The following is a 17,151-nucleotide window of genomic DNA, read 5'->3' as shown; positions in this document are numbered from 1 at the left end:
CTGGAGGGAGGAGGGCGTGGTGGGGCCCAAGGGCAGGGTGAGTAGAGGGCGGGGTCCTGGGCTGGAGGCGGGGCGGGACTTGGGGCGGCCAAGGATTGTGGGGGGGGCAGTTAGCCGATGTGGCATGGAACAGGGACCAGTCCGGAGACGGGCTGCCGGGAGGCGGGAGTCCCTCCTAACCCCAGGGCGGGTCTCCCTTCGGAGGAAGGGGCTTCGGGGATTCCCCTTCCCGCGGGTCCGCTTGTCCGCCGGCCCCAACCGCAGACAGGCCGCCGCGGGCTCCGCGCCCTCCGGGCCTGTCGGAGGTGAGGGAGGTGGGGTGAGGTGGTGCCCGTCCCCCGCCCCGGGCTCCTCCTCCCCCCAGTCCTCCCCTCCCACAGCCCTCCCCCTGAGCCGGCTCGTCCCTCCCTCTCCTCCCCTCCTTCCCCGGCCGCCTCCTCCTGCCGCTGCTTTGGCTGCTGCGTCATACGCCCCAGAGCCGCCGGGACGCAGGGGCTGGGCCTGGGGACCCCCCGGCCTCTGCCTGCACGCCCCCCGACGCCCAGACGTGCCCTCCCCGCGCGGGGCTTTTGCCTCGGTCTCCCGCGTCTGCCTCTGCCCGGCTCCCGGCGGCCCCAGCTGTCACTGGTGAGGAGGCGGCGGGAAGCGCTGGTGGGTGGGGGAGGCGGCTGGAGCCGGGGGTCGGCGCGCAGAGCGCGGGCGGGAGAAGCTCGCCACCCTGGCGTCGGGTCGGGCTGGGCCGACTCCTGCCCCGGTTGGACTTGCGGTCATGGGTAGTGGAGCCCGGGACTGGGACACGCCCCCCTCCCGGGGCACTCAGGGAAGTTATCTAACCCGAGGGCAGGGATCCCCGAATTTGAGGGTGACCTGACATAACCTGGTACCCGGATGATTGTTCTAAATGAGACACGCGGGCCCGGGGAGCCAGCTGTTTCTACTGTGGAAAAACATCTCCAAAAAAGCTCCCAAAATACATTCCTGGGTAACCCCAATCATACCTCTAAACTGCAGGAGTGGTAACCTTTGCTTCTGCAACCATCGCTTCTGTTAAAATCTCAAGACCAGGATAGAGTCCCAGGGGAGCTCTGGAAGAGGGGAAACTAGAGAACTAGGTTGGGGTGGGCTGGTTAGGGAGAGACTGGTCACCATCGTTGGGAGAGCTGGAGTCCAGCTGAGGGGTTTCCTATCCAGCTGTCTCAGGGGTATGGAGACAGGGAGCACAGCTGCTTGAGTCCTTGACAGAAAAATAGGCAAAGAAAAGAGTGTTTCTCAGCTTCCATAACCTCCTCACATTCTACTTCTGGCTAGGCCCCCCCCAGGATGCAATGGCACAGCCCCCCCGGCTGAGCCGCTCCGGTGCCCCCCCACTGTGGGACTCAGCTTCCCCTGCTCCCACCTCAGGCCCCAGGCCTCGACTTTGGGAGGGTCAGGATGTGCTGGCCAGATGGACAGATGGGCTGCTGTACTTGGGAACTATCAAGAAGGTAAGACCTTTGACCTTTGACCTGTCACCTTTCCCCCAGTCTCCTCTTCTAGTTCTGATGCCCATTTTATCTTCTGTGCTCACCCCCTGCAGGTGGACAGTGCTCGGGAGGTGTGTCTGGTCCAGTTTGAGGATGATTCCCAGTTTCTGGTTCTATGGAAAGACATTAGCCCTGGTGAGACCCTAGAGGCCTGGGAGTGTGCATCCCACGGAAGACAGGAACCTGCCTAAAGGTCAGGTCCGTGACACTGTGTTCCCTCGCAGCCGCCCTCCCTGGGGAGGAACTCCTCTGCTGTGTGTGTCGCTCAGAGGCTGTGGTCCCTGGGAACCGGCTGGTCAGCTGTGAGAAGTGTCGCCACGGTGAGAGCACAGGACACCTGAATGGTCCAGCTTGCCCTGGACATGCCCGGCTGCTCTGTCCCTTCCCACCAGCACTGGTCCTTATGCCACCTGTTCTGGCCTGTCCCCCAGGCCCCCGCTCTGGCCAGTCTCTTCTCCCCAACACAGAGAGAGGCAGCCATGGGGTGGGGGTGTGTGAGCTTTGCAGGCAGAGGGTGGTTCAGATAATCTTTCTTAACCATATGGCCTCGGGCAAGTCTCAAAACCTCTAGGAGCCTCAGTCCCCTCACCTGTAACATAAGGGTAACCCCCCCCCCAAAAAAAAAAAAACCACACAAAACAAAACACAGGACCATGGCCAAGAATTAAATGAGATAGATGACTCTTCCTCTCCCAGTACCTAGTGCACAGAGGTTTACAATTCAGTAAGTGCTCTACCATCAATGTCATTATTCAGCTTATCACCAGGACTGCCATGTTCCAAGGGCCCCAGCCCCTGGAGAGGGAGAGGGCACGTCCTGGGTCTGCCGCCAGTGCATCTTTGCCATCGCCACCAAGGTAAAGGCACCTTCCTATTGGAGCTTCCCACCCACCGCCTCTCCCAAGCCTTTCCTCGCCCCACTTCTGAGGTGGCCTGCCCTTCTGTCCCTGCAGAGGGGAGGAGCACTGAAGAAGGGCCCCTATGCCCGGGCCATGCTGGGGATGAAGCTCTCTCTGCCGTACGGACTAAAGGGGCTGGACTGGGACGCTGGACATCTGAGCAACCGGCAGCAGAGCTACTGTTACTGTGGTGGTCCTGGGGAGTGAGTAATGAGGGGCAGGGGCTCAGGAACACGTGATGCAATGTGGTTGTGCAGGAATTCCCGGGGAATGGAGGAGAAAGGACAGGGTAAGCAGAGTGCTGAAGGGGAGGCAGTCGGTGGTGAGCAGGGTTCGGGGCGGTTAAGGGGGAGTGTCTGGAGGTCACTAGTCCTGTGTGCCCCCTCAGGTGGAACCTGAAAATGCTGCAGTGCCGGAGCTGCTTGCAGTGGTTCCATGAGGCCTGCACCCAGTGTCTGAGCAAGCCCCTCCTCTACGGGGACAGGTGAGACCAGGGCAGACCCTCCGGGAGCCCAGAGAGCCCTCTTCATCTGCTCCACCCTCTCAGTTCCCCCACACCCGCCTGTCTCAGATCCATTCTCTTCACAGCCTCTGAAGTGTTGCTCACTAGTTCCCATCCTTGCTTTGTGAGCCCCGCATAGCATGGTATAGTTTGCCCGTGTAAGGTGTCCTCTCTTGCCCACATCCAGGTTCTATGAGTTTGAATGCTGTGTGTGTCGGGGGGGCCCTGAGAAGGTCAGGAGACTACAGCTTCGCTGGTGAGCTTGACCTGAGTGTAACTCCTCTCTCACCCCACCTGCCCCAACCCCCACTCGGATCTCCCCGGCTGTTGTAACGCTTCCACAACCTTGACAACTCAATGTTTCCCCAGGGTGGATGTGGCCCATCTTGTCCTCTATCACCTCAGCGTTTGCTGTAAGAAAAAATACTTTGATTTTGACCGCGAGATCCTCCCCTTCACCTCTGAGAATTGGGACAGTTTGCTCCTTGGGGAGGTAAGGGGTGGTGGAGCTTTGGGGGTTATGGTGGAAGAGGGAGATGTGAAGAGAGGGGAGGAAGGGATCACTGCTTCCTTGACCCCATTTTCCCTCCTCTTCCCCAGCTCTCGGACACTCCCAAGGGAGAACGTTCTTCCAAGCTCCTCTCTGCACTCAACAGCCACAAGGACCGGTAAGTTGAAGGGAGGCTCAGGGAGACGATGTGGATGTGGCAGCTTGGGAGGGAGGTGCTGCCATCCACCTGGACACCACCTCTGGGGAGGACAGAGGAGGTCAGCAGAGGGGCCCTTTTCTATAACACTGACCGTATCATTTCTCTCCTCACCCCAGTTTCATTTCAGGAAGGGAGATTAAGAAGAGGAAATGCTTGTTTGGTCTTCATGCTCGGATCCCTCCTCCTGTGGAGCCACCTACTGGAGATGGAGCCCCCACCAGGTCACTGGTCTAGGGAGGATGGGGAAATTCTCAGGGTATTAATCTGGGGGTAAATATATATGGAGGTGGGGTCTTTGGGGTGTCCGGGAGGGGGCTGGGGGGATAAGGAGGCCTCTTACAGCTTCCCTTCAGGGCAGGGCCCTGGGGGAGGGGTTCCACGTCCCCTGGGGAAGCGCCGGAGGCCGGAGCCAGAGCCCCTGAGGCGGCAGAAGGGGAAGATGGAGGAGCTGGGGCCATCCTCAGCAGTGCGCGGTCAGCCAGAGCCCCCGGAGCAGAGGCAGCGGGCCCCTCTGCAGAGGGCACTGCAGGTACAGAGGCAGAGGGAACCCCATGGGGCAAATGCTGGTGTGGGGGATCAAGGGTTGTCTCTCAGTCCTTTGCTCCTACTTCTAGGCCTCAGTGTCTCCACCACCCCCCAGCCCTAACCAGAGTTACCAGGGCAGCAGCGGCTACAACTTCCGGCCCACAGATGCCCGCTGCCTGCCCAGGTCAGTGCTTCTCCCCGCTCCAACCAGATATGCTGCCCTAGAACCTCTCTAATTGTCCACATCCTCTGGACTTCTCACCCAGAATTCTCATTTGGCTACCCACTTTTTGTCCCAGAGACTTCTAGAACCAACGTCTGGTCCCCAGTATCCTGGGGATGGGGGTCCCTCAGGGGTAGTGTTTAAGCTCTGCCCTTTTCAGGGGAGAACGTCCTGTTCTGCTTCAGGTCCTGACTTTTCTCCCTCCCCAACCCTAGTAGTCCCATCCGGATGTTCGCTTCCTTCCACCCCTCTGCCAGCACTGCAGGGACCTCTGGGGATGGTGAACCCCCAGACAGGTGAGATTCTGCCCCTTTACCTGTGACACCCCTTTGCCTTTGTGTTCTTAAGGTCTTCAGTCTCCAACCATTTCTTCATTCCCCTTATCTACTTGTGGTCTCTATTTCTATACCTGTCTAGCTGGACTCACAGCTGCCTTCTCTCCCTAGGTCACCCCTGGAACTTCACATTGGTTTCCCCACAGACATCCCTAAAAGTGCCCCTCACTCGATGATTGCCTCATCACCCTCAGTCCCAGCGCCCTCCCCAGGTCTTCCTAGACGCTCAGCACTCTCTTCTCCCCTGTGCCCTGGTTTGTCTCCTGGGACTGGGGGAGGAGTCCGAGGTGGGGTTGGCTATCTGTCCCGAGGGGACCCTGTCCGAGTCCTGGCTCGGAGAGTACGGCCTGATGGTTCTGTGCAGTACCTGGTGGAGTGGGGAGGCGGGGGCATCTTCTGAACAGCCTGCCTCTGCCCACCTCCCCATTCACACACACACCGGCACTTTCGTACCCTGACCTCTGACCTCACCTACAGCTGGGATGTACCTGGGGAGGTAGGGGGTAGTTTTCCTACTGCCCAGGTGGAATCCAGGGGAGGGGGAAGAGGCTCTCTACTCCCTTCGTGATTCCTGAGCCCCCCCCCCCCCGCTTCCCATTTCCTTTGATGTTATTTTGTTACAGCTTTTAAAATATTTTTAAAAATTATTTAACCCCTGGGGATGGAGACTGAGGAGGGGAAGGATGATAAAGGGTTCTGGGCTCTGTATGATTGAAATAAAGATAAACAAATCTGGCAGCTGAGTCATTCTGAAAGATGAGAACACAGGCACTAGAAGCACTTTAATCTTCCCAACCAACTTCACAGACGTGACGAGAAAAGGCAAAGGCAGAAGGAACCAAAGGTAGGATTTACTAGGGGCCCAGTCGCCTCTGCAAGTCAGAGGGCGCTGAAGTACATGAGGGGAACACGCGGGAACAGGGCTCATCATGGTGGGACCGTGCTGGAGTCGGAAGCCGACTCTGTAACCTGGCGCACCCAATGCAGGTATGGGGGGTTCCCCTGCTCCACAGGCAGTGAGATCACCTCAGCCACTTCGTATGGGTGCACAGAGCTGTAAAATAGAGGGGGTGGGGTCATTCAAACATTACCCAGAGGAGCCCAACGCCTCAGACTCCCCAGCAAGTCCAACCCCACATTACCCACCCTTACCTCTGCCCGCCCCCCAGTTCAAAATTCTCACCGAACAAAATCTGTCAAAGCTGGAACCAAGGAACTTGGGGTTTTAATCATCTAAGGGGTGAAGACAAATGTGGTTGAATCCACCCATGGGGCTGATCTCAGGATCTCATGAAGGAGAGGGGTCAAAGGTCAGAGAATTGAGGTTTGGTGGGGTGGGGAAGTGATTCTCACCATCAGCACCTCACTGTCCTCCTCAATCTTTCCTTTCCACTCATAGCTGAAAAGGTGAGAGCAAAGGTTTTCCCCCAAAGAAAAGGACCGCCAGTCAGCCCCTAGCGTTAGGTCAACCCCCACCTCCTCTGACTCACATGGATGTAATCTGAGGGATGAGGTTGACACAGGCTGCCAGGCGCTTCTCCACCACAGCCCTGCAGGTGAAGGGACACCCCATTCAGAGCGCACCACCACCGCTGCCAGCCCAGGGTTTCCAAGCCCGGAGGCAGGAAGCGGCGGGAGGGCGCCCTTCTTCAACACCCCCAACTCCCTCATGGTCTTCCTCTTCCCACACTGGGGTCCCCACCTGGCGATCTCCTTGGCGACCTTCTCATTGGGGCAGGTAACAAAGGCTGCAGAGACCGAGCCAGGAACATAACCGGAATGCGAGGCCGGCGAGGGCTGGGCCGGGGGGCTCCCTGAAGCCATGGACATCAGGGCTCGGGGTAGCGAGAGAAGGCGGGAGGCCGCAGGCGGCAGCGCCGGCATCCAAAGAAGCGACAGGAGCAGAGCGGCCTGGGACAGGCGGTGAATTCGGTGTCTCCCCACAAATACCACAGGCAACTGCACCCCAGAAACCCTTCGTTTGGACGGACACTCGGGTTCTGCCCTCCCTCTTCTGCACCCCGAAGGAAAGGTCCCTAAGCTGAGAGATAAACGTGAAGAATTAAGGCAAAGGCTCGGTTTATACTCCCTCCTCAGGGGCCAACCTCTGCGGTTCGGGTGCGGGTGGTGGTCCAGGCTTCCAGAACCGGAAGGGGCGGGGCCGGTCACTCACCCCTCCGCCGAGCAGGATCGCGGGAGCCCGCACCCCTCTCATGCAGCCTAAGCTGGCGGAGGAGGGTTGAATATCAAAGGCCACAAGTAGCGCCGAGAAAGGGCCCCAAACCCAGGAAGAGTGGCCTCTACTTACCTGGGTGGTAGCCACGCGATAAGAAAACCACGTACACCACGTGACAGTGAGAGCTGCGCCTCCAGAGCCAGCCAATCCGGCCCTCGCATGGCCCAGTTTGCCCCGCCTCCTGGTGAGGGCGGAGCGAAGGGGAGCTGACCAATCCACAAAGGACCTGCAGCCGCGTACGGAAATGGCCCGCCCGTTTCCGGAACCGACCAATGGCAAGCTGAGGAGAGCCACGGCGGCGGTCCGCTGTCATGTGAGGGGGGCGGTCCCCGCGGACGGCGGTCTGTCAATGAGGGACGCGAGGAAGCCAATCGCGGGCCAGCCCTGCAGGCCACGTGAGGGAAGAGCTGGCGCTAGGGAAGCGGGGCTGGAGACCCCGCAGACTCGATGCGTCAAGTTGTAGAGTGGGGAGTCATTCTTAGTCCCCAGGGTGCCCCTCACAGCGGCCCCTACGCGGTTCCCGAGGCCTGAAGGTGGGAGGGTCTGAGGAGGTTTACCCTCGGAGGGTGAAGAGCGCCCCCTGCCCTTTTGCTCAGGACTAACACTGGCCTGGGCTTGGGCAGGAACAATGACAATCTGAGGAGAAGCCAGCTGTCCCTGGGTAGGGGGGAGTGATGAGGCAGGCACGGGCATGGCTAGCCCATGGCCAGGTGAGGAAAGACGTCTTTTGGAAGGAGCCCCTATCAATGGGATGATGAAAACCGGGCTGCAGGCGCCTCGGCCTTAACTTGAAACCCCAAAGCTGGAGACAGACTGGTAAATCCGGGAAAAGTAGAGCTGAGGTTGGGGATATGGAGAGGACACCAAGAAGTAGTGATGGTCTCTTTGTCCCTATCCCCTTCCTATTTCACTGTCCAGGACTGGTCTACCTGTCAGCTTGGGTCTCCTTCCCTTAACCCATCCTCCTAGGAGCCAGGACCTGCCCTACATAACCTCCCTGGGGCGCAAGCACATCCGCCTGTGACCCAAAAATGGAGAGAGGGGCCAATGAGAGGAGAGTGGTGGGAGGATGAAGCAGAGAAAAAGGCTCTTGCCACACCCTCTACCCAGTGTTCCTCCTCCCTCCAAGGTCTCTAGGGTCTCTGGCCAGCGGGGTGGGCATGACTGGCATTTCCCAGGCTGACACCAGAGTTCCTTCACGCCCGCCCACCTCTCTGGGGTTGGGTCTCCTCAAGAGCTGCCTCTGGTTTGGAGTTTGTTTCTGAGATACATCTCTGGGGGGTCTTTTCCGTGTTTGCATTGGGGTTTCTTTTTGTTTTTCTGTTTTAGGGATTTGTTTTCCTGGATCTGTAATCACTCTCTCTCCAAGGTTTTTCAAATTCTTCTTTATGAATTTGGGGTCGCCGAGTTTTCCATCTCTGCACTAGCTAAGTGTCTTCCTTCCTTCTTTCCTCCCTCCCTCCCTATCTCTGATCTCTTCCTCTCCCTTCTTCCCCCACTCCCACCCCAAGCCCGAGGTCTGCAGTTCTCTGTATCTGGGGTCTCTGATTGACATCTCTCTCTGCATCTGGGTCTAAGCCTCAGATCTTGGTCCCTGAAATAACCATTTGCGTCTACTGTCCAAGATTTCTGTGGCTATGGAGAACTTTTTGAGACTGGTTGCTCAGTTTTTGACCTTTCACCCCTTTCTCTAGGGGGTCTGTTTTGGGGGGCGTTGTTTTGCTTTTACAGAGACTGAGGTCTGTTTTCCTCTAGATTTGGATTTGTGCTTCAGATTAACCTCCCCACACCGCACCTCCCTGGTGACAAGGTATCTTTCTCTGGGTCTGGGGTCTCTTGCTCTCAGGGTCTGGGATCTGCAGCTTTAAAACTGTTCTCTCTCCAGCTCTCTCTCTCTCTCTCTCTCTCTCTCTCTCTCTCTCTCTCTCTCTCTCTCTCTCTCGTTTCTGAGTCAGGGGTCTCTGTCTCTCTGATTCCCACTGGTAGGGGTGGGGGCTGCAGAGACTCTCTCTCTCCTCCTCCTCCTGCTCTCTCCTCTCTCGCTCACTCCCCCGCCCCCCTCTCTCTCTCTCCCGGCTGCCGCTGCTGCCGTTGGCTCCCATTCTCCTCCTCCTCCTCCTCTCTCCTCCTCTCTGCTCCTCTCCGCTCTTCTCTCCTCCTCTCTCCTCCTCCTCTTCCACCTCCTCCTCCTTCTCCCCCTCTCTCTCCCCCTCTTTCTCTCTTCTCTTTCTCCCCCGTCCCCCGCCCCCTCCCTCCCAGGCCTGATGAGCAGGTCTCGCGCCTCCATCCATCGGGGGAGCATCCCCGCGATGTCCTATGCCCCCTTCAGAGGTACGGTGATGAGGGGAAGGGGAGGGCCAGGGAGGGAGGGGGAGGGCCAGTTAGGAGGGGTAAAGGGGGGAGGGGCAGGGGCAGGGCGGAGGAGGGGGCAGAGCCGAGGCCAAGGAGGGGAGCTGCTGAAATGGAGGGAGACAGGAGGACTAGGAAGACAGGATAGGAGCAGTGAGGAGGGAGGGATTGAAGGCCAGAGGACAGGGGAAACAGGGACCGGAGGGGCCAGGAAGCAGGCCTTCGAGAGGGCTGAGGTGAAAATGAAGGGGAAAGAAGAGATCGCAAGAAAGGGTGGGAAGGTAGGATAGGGTTGGAGGAAGCGCTGCAGAAATAATTTTAAAGCTAAGAGATGAGGAAAATATCAAGGAAATAGAAGGGCAGAGTCAGGAGAGGGGCTGGAGGCAGAAATGAAAACATAGGGTTGCAAAGAGGAGCCAAGAAGATGGGGGTCAGAATATGGTGGGGGTGGGGGGGTCAGAGAATGGTATGGGATAGAAAGAGAGGAGGATGGAGGACGAGAAGAAGGGGCCAGATGGAGAGAGAGGGAGGCAGTGTGTGGGGGGAGGAATAGAGGGTCCAGATGGAGGGAAGAGAGGAGAGGGAATGGGTTGGGGGAGGAGAGACCAGGGCAGGGGGAGGGCCAAATATGTGTGTGTTTGTTGAGGGGGGAGGGGGAATACAAGTAAGATTGAGTGGTGGGAGTAGGGGGGCAGGTTAGACTGCCCAAACCTCTTTAAGGCCCTTGACCAGGATAATGTAACCCCTGGGGTCTTATCTGCTTCATTCACTTCACCACTTTTACTCCCCTCCCCCATCTCCAATCCTTATTTCCATTCCCCCCGCCCTCCTCTGGTGTCCATCACCTATATCTTTCCCCCCATATGGTGTCCGTTCCTTATATGGGTCCCCCTTCTGTCCTTCCCCTTTATCAGTCCCTTCTCTGGTGTCCTCTCTCTCTCTCTCTCTCCCTCTCTCCCACCTCTTCACCCCCTCCTTCTTGACCCCCTTGTTTTAGTACTCCTATTAGGTTCACTTCATTTCTTCTGCCCCAGGTCGAGTTGGGTCCTTCTGGTATATTTTCCTGCAGGGATTTGCCGTCATTTCTACCTCCTCTTCTCCTCCATCCATCCCTGTTATTTGTCTCCCAGCCCATCCTCTATTGCCTGCTCCGTTCCCCATCTTGTCACCACAAGCCTGTGCCTACCCAAGTTCCCGTAACCTCTTATCATCCATTCTTTTTTTCTTGTCTCCTCTACTTTTTGGAGTGTTGGAGATTTGGGGTGCAAAGACGCAGGTTTTGATGGTTGGAACAGGGCCCACAAGCGACCCCCATCTGAGCCCTGTGGGATTTCTCATCCTAGTAAGCCTTTCCCCTTTCTCAGCTGTGTTCCTCTAGCATCTGCCTCCCAGACTCATCCTTACTTAAGTCCAGACAGTGTGTGTGTGTGTGTGTGTGTGTGTGTGTGTGTGTGTGTGTTTCCGGAGTTGCTCCTAAGCTAAGTTCCCTGTGTCCTTCCCTGCTCCCAGGAAGAAGGTGCCCCCCTGAAGTCTAACCTGCCTCCCCGTGGCTGCAGCCTGAGCAGGTCCCTCCCATAATGACTATGTGTATCAGCAGATTCCTCCTCTGGGGGTCCTCAGAGTCAGGGCAGGGGGCACGCTGCCTGCAGTGTCTGCAGCTCACAGCCTCGGTGATCTCTGGGTCTAGAGGGGATCGCTCACAGGGTCTCTGAGATGGCAGCGAGATAAGTGAGAGTTTCAAAGTGCTGGGGTTTCTAGACATCTAAGTTCTGGGGATTCATCCCCGCCTCTGATCTGCAGGTGGGTAAATCTGAAGACCATATTTGTAGACAGAAGGGGGCTAGATTTTTCAAAGCTCTCCTATTCCGGGCATTCAGTTGGAATGAAGCTCAAAGATCATATATTTTCCTGCAATATACCCATGAGTAATTACCCTGCAAGGTGACAGAATTTGATGTTTCTTTCTCTAAACTCTCTCACACTTGGATACCTTAAGCCTATTTTCTATCATTTTGATGTTACCAATTTGATTTTCCTCTTATTTCCATTGGGCCTGTCCCCGGCGTCCCTGTGATGGTGTGCAGATGGGGGTTTAAAGAAGAGGCAGTTTTCAGGATGGTAGCATGGGAAGAACATGGGCAACCCTTGGGCTGCTGTTCTTAGAAGTTTTGTCCCCATCCCCAGGGCCAGTCTTTGGAGCCCACTCTATGTCACAGGCCTGGATCTTCCATTCTTTCCTCTCTTTCTTCTTCAAACTCCTCAACGTGCCTTGGAAAGGTTCCTAACCCTTGGGCTTGGCTTCCATCCTGTCCGTGGAGACTAGGTGGGGAGGCTGTGGGGGGCTGGGGGGCTTATTAAATCTTTGATCTCTGAGCATGAAGTGGGGGAAGAGATCAATCCAGTTTCTATTCTCACTCCCCGGCCCCTTCACAGCCAGATGCTGACAAAACCCAACTAAAGAACCAGAACTTTCCCCAAATGTTGAGCAGGGTTGGGCTAGGAGAGGAGGGAGCAGAGCATAGAGGAAAGGCAGGAGGGGAGGCCTGCTCATGTCTCTGACTCTGAACAGGTAAGCTCTCTCACTTCCTTCCTTCTCCAGATGTTTAGTTCTCAGAATCTTATGACCTACATGTTCCCCCCGCCCCCCCTCAGCTTTCCTCTTACTCTCGTGCAGGTGGGCCGTGCCACCTTCCAGGTTCTGTCTTCTTTGGTTATTTGGTTGCACTCCCCCTTCCCAGACACCTGCCACCAACCTCTGTGTGTGTGTTTTTCTTCTGTCAGTTTAGCTGCCTCCACCTTTTCGTTTTTTTGAAGTGGATGGAGAGTTCATTCACTCTTTTCTGCCTTCAAATTTATACCCGTTGTCATGCTGTGATTCCCCTCCTTGAGCCACCCTTCAGTTTCTTTCTCCAAGTCGACAGAGCCCTGTGCTGATTGCCATTCCTCTTTCCCCCAGACATAGAGGCTTGTCTTCTGTTCTCTTAGTTACCAGGTGCCTCACCCCCATCTGTGATCTCGAGGCAGGTGTGGTCCCCTTCTCCCACTTGGTGGCCTCTCTTATTACCCATTTTAGGCCTCTGACTCCCAAATGCTTAGAGCCTCCCTTACTGTTTCTGTGTGTCTCTGTCCCCCAGATGTACGGGGACCCCCTATGCACCGAACCCAATACGTTCATTCCCCATATGATCGTCCTGGTTGGAACCCTCGGTTCTGCATCATCTCTGGGAACCAGCTTCTCATGCTGGATGAGGACGAGGTGAGCAGGGTGGGAAGGTTGGAAAGACCACTGGGTACCATGGGGAATGTAGAGAGAAAGATGGGGAGAGCCCTCATTAGTGAAAGGGTGAGAGACACCGAGAAGACGGACAAAAGTGACATCGGCAAGCGGTGGAAGGAGGCTGGCCATTGAGATTTGGGCTGGGATGTGAAAAGAGACAAGCATTCTCCCACCTTGGCTTGGGGGTCTTCGAGGGCCATGTGAAGAGGAGACGAGGTTCTGAAGACTTGGGGGTGCCTCCTGTTTTCACCTGCCCACGTTGTGGGATAGGTTAGGGTGGGAAAGAGAAACTGAAGGGCGAAGAAATGGGGATTGCCTTGGAGGGATCAGCTCCACAGTGATCTCAGGCACCCCTCCTCTTCCCACACTGAGCAAGACTCACTGTCTCCCAGTCCTTTTCCCATCATGGCGCAGCGTGCAGGGAGGGGGCCTTGAGGGACTCGGAGAAAAGGCAGGGGACAGTGGGTTCTTTGGGAAACTGGGAGAGGCTGCAGGGTCCTGGGAGAGAGGACACAGGTCAGTGGATCTCGGTGGGGAGAGCGGTGAAGACTGGGAAGGCACCTGAGATCAGGGTTTAGAGAGGCACTAAGAGGGCTTTTGCCAGGGAATCAAGAAGGAACATAGGGGAGGGGGTTGCCTGGAGTCAGGGGAACTGGGAGTAAGGGGAGTTGCCTAAAACAGTGAGATAGGGGCAGGGACTAGCCAGCGGGAAAGACAAGACATGAACAGAGGGTTCCTGTGGGCGGCGGTAGTCATGCAGGGTGATCAGAGGGCCAGGAGAGTGTGGGTTCAGATTTGGGAGCTGGGTCCACAGTGGAAGGTCCGTCAGAAGAAATGGGGGGGGGGGCGCAAATATGAAGGGTAGATGTCCAGATGTATGATTCAGGGAGTGGAGTGATTTGGGGGACCATCTTTAGAGAGTGATAGGGTAGCTCACCAGACCAGAGAGGTGGTGAGAGCTGTGCCGCAGAAGCTGTTGGGGAGGTTGTGTTTAGAACTGGAGTTGAAGTTAACCAGGGTTTCGAGGGACCTGCGGGGCAAGTGAGAATGGAGAGATGGCTGGGTTGAAAGCTTCCAGGCCATGGAGTAAAGTCAAGGTATCGCCTGGGGGAAGATGGAGACTTTAAAGGGAGAGGTGGTTTGGGTAGTCCGTTTTAGGCATGGAGGGACATGAGTGACTCACTAGTGGTCACCAGTCTTGACCAAGGGTTTGGGGTCTGTAGGATGAATTGGAGAAACCAGAACCAATAAGAGTGGGGACTGTTGTGAGGCGTGAGGATGAAGAGGGAAGAAATGGATGGGGTAATGAAGGAATGAGAGCGGGGGACAGGTTGAGGGGACTTCGGGGACTGGTGGCCAGCAAGCTGAGGGGTAACAGGAGTGGCCAGAATCCAGTAGGAAGCGTGGCGGGGCGGACAGAATCTAGAAAATGAACACTGTGTAGGGCCACAGGGTTGGGCTGTGGAACTGGGGCTGGGGCCTGGTGGGTGAGGAGGTTCCTTAGGGGCGGAGGAGATGGGAGGGTTGAGAGGGGTAGGTTGGGAAGGAGGTGGCAAGGGGAGGTGGGGATGAGGTTCAGAGAGAAGAAAGGGAAGTGAGAGGTTGAGTTGGGGGTAATGGTAGAAGATGAAAGGTGGGGGGAGGTGACCAGGCCTTCTGGGGTGTGGGGAGGTTGGGTCCCAGCCTGGCCACAAGCCGGCCGTGCGGGCGTGGGAAGGAGACAAGCTGTGGATCCTGATTATAAATGCGGCTTCTGCTCCCCACCCCCTCCGTGACTGGCAGGGAGGGAGGAAGGGGTGCGGGAGGTGGGAGGTTGGGAGGAAAGCAGGGAGAATGGAGGACCTGAAGGTCAAGGGGAAAGTGCAGGGAGTAGCAAACTCCGGAGCGCTGAGTGGGGTTTGGGAGAATTCCCTGGAGGATGTTTCAAAAGAAATGGAGGGAGAAGAGAGGAGAGTGGGACGTGAGAGAGAGAGAAAGAGAGAGAGAGAGACTGGGGAGAGAAGGGAAGGAGAAGTTGGCTCACCCGGACACTTAAAGTGTCGCGGGGCAGGGGCAGAAGGTGAGCTGGCCGGAAGGCAGGGGAGGTGCAGCCTGCTTGGTGGGGGAGGGGAAGGGGGGACGGCCGGTGCCCGTGAGCTCTGACACACCCGCATCCCCTAGATACACCCCCTTCTGATCCGGGACCGGAGGAGCGACTCCAGCCGCAACAAACTGCTGAGACGCACAGTCTCCGTGCCGGTGGAGGGGCGGCCCCACGGCGAGCATGGTACGGCGGCCGAGCAGCTCTGGTGCCCCGGACAGTCGCGGGGAGAGAGCTGAAGGCAGACCGGGCTGCTGGGCGGAGGAAGGCGGGACCGAGGGAGCAGACCGGGGCTGGGAGGCAGCGGGGACAGTCTGGCGTCCAGCGAGGGCGAGCCTGGGCGCAAAGGTGCCCTCCGCGGCTCGGGCCGGGCCGGGGCTGCGGGTGACAGTCCTTACTGTTTCGCTCCCTTTTTCCTCTCCAACTGCGAAGCAGGACTTTTCCTGGTGCTTGTAAAAATAGTCTCCTTAGATCTTTAGCTTCCTGTTCGAGTGCGCCTGCCCCAGCCCCTCCCAGGGCTTGGTCTGGGATCTTGGAGAGAATAACCCAGTTCCTGCCCCCCCCCCCCACCTCTGGCCCACCCCCACGCTCCTGATTCTCCTTCTGGCCCGTAGGCCCTCCCTCTTTTCTTGCCCCCCTCTCCCTCTTCTCATCAACTGCTTCTATTTTCTGCAATTCATCACCCCCTTCCTCTTTCCTCCCGATTTCTACCCCTCTTAACTCCATCAGACCCCCATCTCATCTCCTGTCTGTCTGTCTGTAGAGCTCTCTGCTCAGTCTGTCTCTTCAACTCTCTCTCTCTCTCCATCTGTCTCTTCCCCTCCCTCTCTCTTTCTGCCCCCCCTCCACCTCCCTCTTTAGTCATTTAAAAAAAGATTTTTGTCTTCCTGAGAAGTTAGCTTAAAAGGTTTCCATGGGAACAGTGAGGGGAGATGAAGGCAGAGAACAGAGATTTGCAGCCAAGGTGCAGAGAGACGCCCTCAGCCCCGGAACCCTCCTTGTCACTGCCCCCTACCCCTGCATTCCCTTCCAGGACCAGGGATCCAGGTCCTCCAGGTCCTCCCCACCCCCCACCCTAGGTGACTCCTTTCTTCCACTAGTTCCCCACCCCTCAGGGACCCAGGCTTCCAGTTTCTCTTCCTTAGAGAGAGCCAGGGGCCCATCTCCATCTCTTGGCTCCCTTCAGCCCTCTTCTGATAGGCCCAGAAGGCCCTTGGGGTCAGCTCTGGGACCCTGGGTGGTTGGATGGCAGGGCTGTGTCATTGTCATGGAAACCTCTGACCATGGGTGTGTGTGGGTAGCACATATATGTGAGGCAAAGCCAGGTGGTGGTGGTGGTGGTGGTGGTGTGTGTACAGAGATTGTGTGTGATTTCTGTTACATCTGTGTGTGTCATGGCCATGTCGGGGAAAGGTTTGTGTGTTTTTGTGCACGTGTGAGCACCTGTGTGTCCAGGCCAGCATGGGGTATGTTTTTCCTATGTCCGATGGTTGGTGTCTCTGCCCACTTATTCCCATCTTTCTCTTTACCCTGAGTCCTCAGGGTCTGGGGTCTCTGCTGTGGGTCTCCCGTGTGCAGGCAGCCGTGTGAGTTCGGAGCTGGGGATGGCATTGGAGGTTGAGTTGGAGGTCCGGTGGGGTTGGGAGGGCGTCCAGAGGTATATGTATGGGGGAGGGTGTAGTGAGAGTTGATGACTGGTGGACGTCTGGGGTTTTCAGGGAGACGGGACTGTGTAGAGGGCATGGAGGATGAGCAGGGGACATAGGGCCCGCGAAGGTGTGCTGAGGCCGTGGGTGTTCGAGCCCAGGAAGGGTCCCGACCTCTGAGGGCATTGGAATCCAGGGCTCCCCTCTGCTGGGTGGAGCCGCCGCCCCTCGTTCTCTCCGCGGTTTGGGGTAGCGGTTGCGCTTCGGAGGGAGATGGTGGGAGGCCCGGTTGGTTTAGGGGGTCCCCTCGTCCCCCTCCCCCAGTCTCTCTCGCGCTGTCTCCGGGCGACGGGGCTCGTGACAGAGGCGGCCACGGCAGCAGCGGTCGCCTAGCAACGGCGGCGGGGCCCGGGCAACGGCGGCAGCGGCGGGAGCGGCGGCGGAAGGAGCCGTTCCCGCGGCCGTCACCGCGCGGCCGTCCGGGCCGTCCCGGGCCCCGCCGCCGCCCCCACCGTTTCGGGCGGTGCGAGCCGGGCCGCACCGCCCCCCGTCCCGCCGCACCCCGCCCCTCCCCCGCGCCGGGGCGGAGCCCCTCCCTCACCGGGGACCCCCCAGGGGCGGTGCAAGGTAAGGGCGGGACCGCGCCGAAGAGGAGCGCGCGTGGGGGGCGCGTGGGGCGGGGGCGCGCGTGTGCGTGGGCTCGGGGAGGGGGTGGGGAAGCCGCGGCGGCGGCGGCAGCTGCTCCCTCTGCATGTTCTCGCTGCATCTTCCGAGTGGGGGGAGTTATGGTAACTGGAGAGGGGGCAGCGGAGGTCCGCGGGGTGGGGGGAGTGTCGGGGACCGGTC

General features: G+C 57.9%; 3 protein-coding genes across 20 annotated transcripts in view; 2 read left to right on the top strand and 1 right to left on the bottom strand.

Moving 5' to 3' along the window:
* The first annotated feature begins 106 nt into the window (after positions 1–106).
* Positions 107–5,453, top strand: PHF1 (PHD finger protein 1). Its single transcript, XM_079779788.1, has 15 exons — positions 107–627; positions 1,309–1,484; positions 1,577–1,658; positions 1,748–1,843; positions 2,280–2,380; positions 2,477–2,625; positions 2,811–2,906; positions 3,112–3,180; positions 3,294–3,417; positions 3,525–3,592; positions 3,751–3,855; positions 3,977–4,163; positions 4,249–4,343; positions 4,598–4,678; positions 4,829–5,453. Exons 2-15 carry the CDS (start codon positions 1,326–1,328, stop codon positions 5,115–5,117), a joined length of 1,701 nt encoding a protein of 566 aa, XP_079635914.1. The 5' UTR covers positions 107–627; positions 1,309–1,325; the 3' UTR covers positions 5,118–5,453.
* A 93-nt stretch (positions 5,454–5,546) lies between these two features.
* On the bottom strand, positions 5,547–7,104 carry CUTA (cutA divalent cation tolerance homolog). 4 transcript variants are annotated; one of them, XM_079779789.1, is made up of 7 exons: positions 7,026–7,088; positions 6,891–6,942; positions 6,420–6,628; positions 6,208–6,267; positions 6,071–6,116; positions 5,901–5,950; positions 5,547–5,771 (listed from the first exon to the last, which is right to left on the bottom strand). In XM_079779789.1, exons 2-7 carry the CDS (start codon positions 6,930–6,932, stop codon positions 5,645–5,647), a joined length of 534 nt encoding a protein of 177 aa, XP_079635915.1. In that variant the 5' UTR covers positions 6,933–6,942; positions 7,026–7,088; the 3' UTR covers positions 5,547–5,644. The 4 variants fall into 4 exon arrangements, with proteins under 4 accessions (XP_079635915.1, XP_079635918.1, XP_079635916.1 ...); XM_079779792.1 differs by lacking the exon at positions 6,891–6,942 and having other exon boundaries at positions 7,026–7,104; XM_079779790.1 differs by lacking the exon at positions 7,026–7,088 and having other exon boundaries at positions 6,823–6,942.
* Positions 7,105–9,200: 2,096 nt separating this feature from the next.
* The window catches only part of SYNGAP1 (synaptic Ras GTPase activating protein 1), a 29,422-nt gene continuing 21,471 nt past the window's right edge, over positions 9,201–17,151 (top strand). For all 15 annotated transcript variants that reach the window (XR_013814043.1, XR_013814044.1, XR_013814045.1 and 12 more), the window contains exons 1-3: positions 9,201–9,284; positions 12,437–12,558; positions 14,740–14,845. Coding sequence is in view for 8 of the 15 variants with exons in the window: in XM_079781547.1 (XP_079637673.1) it covers positions 9,218–9,284; positions 12,437–12,558; positions 14,740–14,845 (295 nt within the window). In the remaining 7 variants the exon portion in view is untranslated. The remainder of the gene's footprint in view (positions 9,285–12,436; positions 12,559–14,739; positions 14,846–17,151) is intronic.

The sequence above is a fragment of the Cnephaeus nilssonii genome, assembly GCF_951640355.1.
Source record: "Cnephaeus nilssonii genome assembly, chromosome: 9".
NCBI classification, from domain to species: domain Eukaryota; kingdom Metazoa; phylum Chordata; class Mammalia; order Chiroptera; family Vespertilionidae; genus Cnephaeus; species Cnephaeus nilssonii.
Note: the sequence above shows the minus strand (reverse complement) of the source record. Positions and strands in the feature narration are given on the sequence as shown.

Coding starts and splice junctions, on each gene's coding strand:
- CUTA (XM_079779789.1), bottom strand. CDS start 6,932: ATGAGAGGGGTGCGGGCTCCCGCGATCCTGCTCGGCGGAGGG. Junction 6,629..6,890: donor CGATCCTGCTCGGCGGAGGG/GTGAGTGACCGG, acceptor CGCCTGTCCCAG/GCCGCTCTGCTCCTGTCGCT. Junction 6,268..6,419: donor GTCGCCAAGGAGATCGCCAG/GTGGGGACCCCA, acceptor CTTCACCTGCAG/GGCTGTGGTGGAGAAGCGCC.
- PHF1 (XM_079779788.1), top strand. CDS start 1,326: ATGGCACAGCCCCCCCGGCTGAGCCGCTCCGGTGCCCCCCCACTGTGG. Junction 1,485..1,576: donor ACTTGGGAACTATCAAGAAG/GTAAGACCTTTG, acceptor CACCCCCTGCAG/GTGGACAGTGCTCGGGAGGT. Junction 4,164..4,248: donor CTCTGCAGAGGGCACTGCAG/GTACAGAGGCAG, acceptor TCCTACTTCTAG/GCCTCAGTGTCTCCACCACC.